This window comes from Ostrea edulis, chromosome 2 (genome assembly GCF_947568905.1).
Source record: "Ostrea edulis chromosome 2, xbOstEdul1.1, whole genome shotgun sequence".
NCBI lineage: Eukaryota > Metazoa > Mollusca > Bivalvia > Ostreida > Ostreidae > Ostrea > Ostrea edulis.
The window spans coordinates 103708032-103712758 of record NC_079165.1 but is presented as its reverse complement, the minus strand read 5'-3'; the positions used below and the strand labels follow the sequence as shown (position 1 = coordinate 103712758).

The following is a 4727-nucleotide window of genomic DNA, read 5'->3' as shown; positions in this document are numbered from 1 at the left end:
AGCCTCTTATCAACTCTACTGTTTAAGTTTTGGCGTTCATAGCTGTATATTTGCAACACGTGGTCTGATCACTTAATCATAGCGTATGACAAAAATCTAGGCATTGCTACGATGGAGAACTCTCTCTCTCTCTCTCTCTCTCTCTCTCTCTCTCTCTCTCATACGACCTTGAGAGCCAGGTGTTGACCACACATTTTGGAACTCCATTTTAATCAAGTGACATCTCTATATGATTCAACAATATTCGAATGGGACACAAAGTAGAAAAATGAATAAATGCTTATAATGCTGTACATGTTTTTAAGTAAACATGCATAATCTAACAAATTATGTTTTCGACTAACTATGGTCCGGACCGTATGTGCTATTTTGATAGATTTGAACTTACACCAATTATTCAGTTAACCAAGTATAGGTTAAAATCGTGGACACACAATAGTACAAGAATAATGACCAAATTTAAATTCACGTAAAGACAGAGATATCGACCAAAATATCAGGGTATAAAAATAAGAAGTTACAATATTAAGCAGAGATAAATAATATATTCTTTTCACAAAAGAATTGAGAATGGAATATTCTGTACAATTACTTCCATGCATATGTATATATGTAGTTACTTGGAAATATGATGACATACAATAGGATGGAGACACTGTTGTGTGACGTCAAATAGATTCCTTATTTCATACAAGTCTAAAAAATATCATATTTTACAAAACAATGTAATAATGACCCAATTGCACTTTCTTATTTACAAACTTTAATCAACGTCTTGATTTCTTTAGCAAACTGCTCGTCCAGGAATGCATAAATGATTGGATTAGTAATATTGTTTATGATGTACATCCTATACACAAACAGCACGCCAGCTCTAGCAGAATCTGAAAACTCCTCCCAGAACTTCGGGTTCCTGGCCTCTTGTAACATAATGATAACCTTTGGGATGTAACAAAGGAGGAAGATTATCGTGATGAGCATAAACATCAGAGTGAATTTGTGTACAATTCTCTGGTTGTTTCTTTCTTTCCTCCGCTTTGCACTTGACTTGCAAGGATTCACTTTTCCTTCAAGTTTTGTATCTGTTTTAAGGGTTTTCCCTGTTGTCTTTGTAGACGTTTGAGGAGGTAACGATTCGGACAATTCAGTGTTGTTCGTTTCGCAGATTCCATTTTCTGTGTCACTAAGGGGGCCGTTGCTGCTTGGAATTGTAACCTGAGAGGGATTATTCTTGCTATGTTTTTCTACGTCCGAACTGGTATCAACTTTGCATGGGGATTTAGAAAATTTAAAGTGTGCAAGAATAGTGTATCCAATTTTGGCATAGAGACAAATTAGCGTAACAATGCATACAACTATTATGAGAACTATGACTCCTCCAAAGATCAAAGACCCTGTTTTGTTGGTGGTTTTTAGTCTGCTACACCGTTGACCAACGATCCCCCCCTCATCATTAGGAAAGGGAACGGATCCATAAAAATGAACCATAGGTACAGCATGTATAAATGCTACAAACAAACCCAAACCTAAAGCAAATCTTTTCCATTTGAGGGTCATTTGTTTTCCAAGAGGTCTACAGACTTTGAGATACCTGTGTACGGCAATGATCAAAAGGAAGAAGATGGACGTAAAAGTAGTGAACGCCGCGAAGAACCACCAGACTTTACACAGGTGCGTGTTGTTAAACTCGGCCTGCATCATGTTGAGAGCGATTCCGAAAGAAGCGCAAACCAAGGAAGCCCATATATCCGCCATAGCAAGGAATGGAATAAAGTACCTCTCCTCCTTGTTTCCTCTCATCTTAAATCCATAAATCAGAATCACTGTAGAATTTCCCAACAAACTTGTTACAATATACAGAGACAAAATCACATTATTCGGGGTTAGACCACTGGCTAGTTCACTATTCCATTTGTCCAATTTCTCTGATAAATACGTACTGTTCTCCATTTCGTCGTTACTTTGTAATAAGAGCTTCCTGCTTCAAATAGTTTCCCCTTCTATTTGATACGAATAGGGCTGATTTCCTTTCAACACAATAATGAAAATTTATAGTTTAGTTGAGAGTAGGGTAGCTCAATACTGTTGTTCAGTATTGTGCTTGGAATCTAGCATGTATTAAATATTTGCTGAAATTGCTTTTCACTAAAACTGCATTTCTTCATTTAAGGTAAATGGGAAAGTTTTTCAATCCAAAAGATCAAAATGGCATTGTATCATTCTAAACAGGTCTTTAAAATATAATCATAAAACGGAAAATCCCAATCGCTTCCGCCTTTAGCGTCATGGATGATAATCTCCCTAAAGGTAGTGGTGTCTGAACATGAATTAAATATTCTTAAAAGGGGCGGAGAACAATAAAAAAAATCCACTGTTTATTACACAAAGGTTGACTTGTTTTGATAAAATAGCACAGTGAGGCATTGTGATGAAATGGTGATAATCTGTAGCATGAAAGGATGAACATAACGAACAGTGACCAATCTCATAACTCCTGAAGGAATACAAAGTAGCATAAAAAAACCATTCTTAGATCTAAAACTGACAGGGAAAAAGGATCACATTTGTTAACAAGAAAACACATATGATGCAGAAATATAAATCTCCTTTTGGTATATGAGAAATATACATTTGTCGATTGTAATTAAAAGAAAAACTCTAGATCTACGATTTCCACCTCGAATCAACATATTCCTCGGAGAAAGGTTTTTTTTTTTTTTTTTTTTACTAAACATTAAGAATAAGTAAAATGTTAGAAGTGCTGACCTTCCCCCATTGAATGTGATTTTGTAGAAATAAACATATGTCTAACTTTGTAGTACTTCACCTACAGCTGGTGACGTCTCAATATGAGTGAAAAATTATTGATGGGACGTAAAGCATGCAAAATTAATTTTTAAACAAAGAAAGACAGCAATGCAGTAACGAATTTTCTGATCAAATTGTGGCTGTAACTCCTTAAGATCTCTTTCATTTGATGATAAAATAGTCGCTTCAACTTGACCTCAATGAGTGTTTTCCGATTTTGTGTAGTAAGACATGCGAGTGGAACAAATATACTTCTCTTAATGAAATTATGCTTAAAAGTATATTTCAATGTGAGTTTTCCAAAATTTGTTGCTTTTCCAAATGAAGATTTGTAATGAAACTTTAGGACAGGCCCGTCGTGACTTTAACGTTCAAAGTATAAGTCCACTTAAAGTAATATTTTTTTAAAAAGCATTTCTTTTTTTTCCCTATTCGTCAACTCCCGTGATTCAACTCTATGTTACGATACCCTAATTATAATATAAATCGAATGCCATTTTTTTCTAACGTACTCTAAAACTTGTTCGCTCCTGATTTGACAGAGTTGTCACATTTTTGGGAAGTATATAGTTTTTATTACTACACTGAGAGATAATTATAAAATTCCAATGGAAATATCTTGATCATAGTGTTAGTTATTGAGCTACAGTGTGTTAAACTTCACCTTTTTGCAGTTAAAATGTAATCTAACGATTTATTCAGATAAACTTGATATGCTGGTGGTGTCAACACAAAATAAGCATCACAATTCAACCACTGCACCAAATAAATACGCACTCATGTCTTCTAACACTAAAGATATAGAAAAAGTTCAATGCTAGAAGATTGAAAATAGATAATGACCTTTCTGCACTTGGTATACGAAACAAGAGGCCCACAGGCTTTATCGGCCACCTGAGTACTACTTAAAAGTATCACTAGTCCGAAGTGTAATGAAATGTAGAAAAAATCCTGTTCTGAATAATCTAGGCTAAATTCTAATGTTCAGCAACAGTACAAAACGAGATGTGTTCTTTAAACTTTAATTCTCTTAAAAGTACATACACTGATGAAAGCCTTTACATAATATAATGTATGCATTGAATATTAAATGATATGACAAATTTGAACTAATCCTTGATCAAAACCCCGGAGTTGAGAAATTCACCATTTTTTGTTCATCCTTTTCAGCTATTCCTAAATATGCCTTTAGATTTTATACAGTATCAGCAACCTTAAAGAAGTCCTTCAAATCATTCTACTTATTTTGGTACCACCCTGAAACCAAACTCTTAGGATCATGAAATTTACAACTTTGGTAAAGAATTACCTGCATCATCTTAATACCCATTAGTTTCAATTTAGTATCAATAGAATTGAAACAGATATTATGTATATGTTTAGGAAATATACATTATACATACCAATATTGGCCTCACTCTGGAGTCAGAATCTCTACCCCGAGGATCGATGCTGAAAGTTTTGGTAGAGGCCTTACTGTGCTATATCAGAATGCATTTAGTTTTTAGTTTTTGTTAAAGATATACAGGCATAGGGAAGAAGAGTTTTGAAATTTTTTCATTTTTGGCAGTATTTGCCGGTGCACCCCTAAGGCCCCAGGGTGCAGAAATCCTTAAATTTTTACAATTCTGATAAAGTACTACCCACTCTTTCTAGATATTTACATTTTGTTTTAATTTAGTATCAATAACGATAAAGGTGTTATTTAAGCGTTTTACACATAAACACTATATACCAAGTTTGGTCCCGCCCTGGTGTCAGAACCCCTACCCCGGGCATCATGAAATTTACAAATTTGGTAGAGGTCTTCCTGTTTTACATCATTATGCATTTAGTTTCTCTTATACATGTGCGGTTATAGAGGAAAAGATTTTTCACAATTGATCAATTTTTGATAGTTTTTGCCCCACCTCTAAAGC

At 34.6% G+C, this 4727-nt stretch overlaps 1 protein-coding gene across 1 annotated transcript; it reads right to left on the bottom strand.

Annotated features, from left to right (window-relative positions):
• Positions 1-525: 525 nt before the first annotated feature.
• On the bottom strand, positions 526-2257 carry LOC125681306 (probable G-protein coupled receptor No18). Its single transcript, XM_048921331.2, has one exon. The coding sequence runs from the start codon at positions 1948-1950 to the stop codon at positions 751-753; it is 1200 nt and encodes a 399-aa protein (XP_048777288.2). The 5' UTR covers positions 1951-2257; the 3' UTR covers positions 526-750.
• Positions 2258-4727: the final 2470 nt, after the last annotated feature.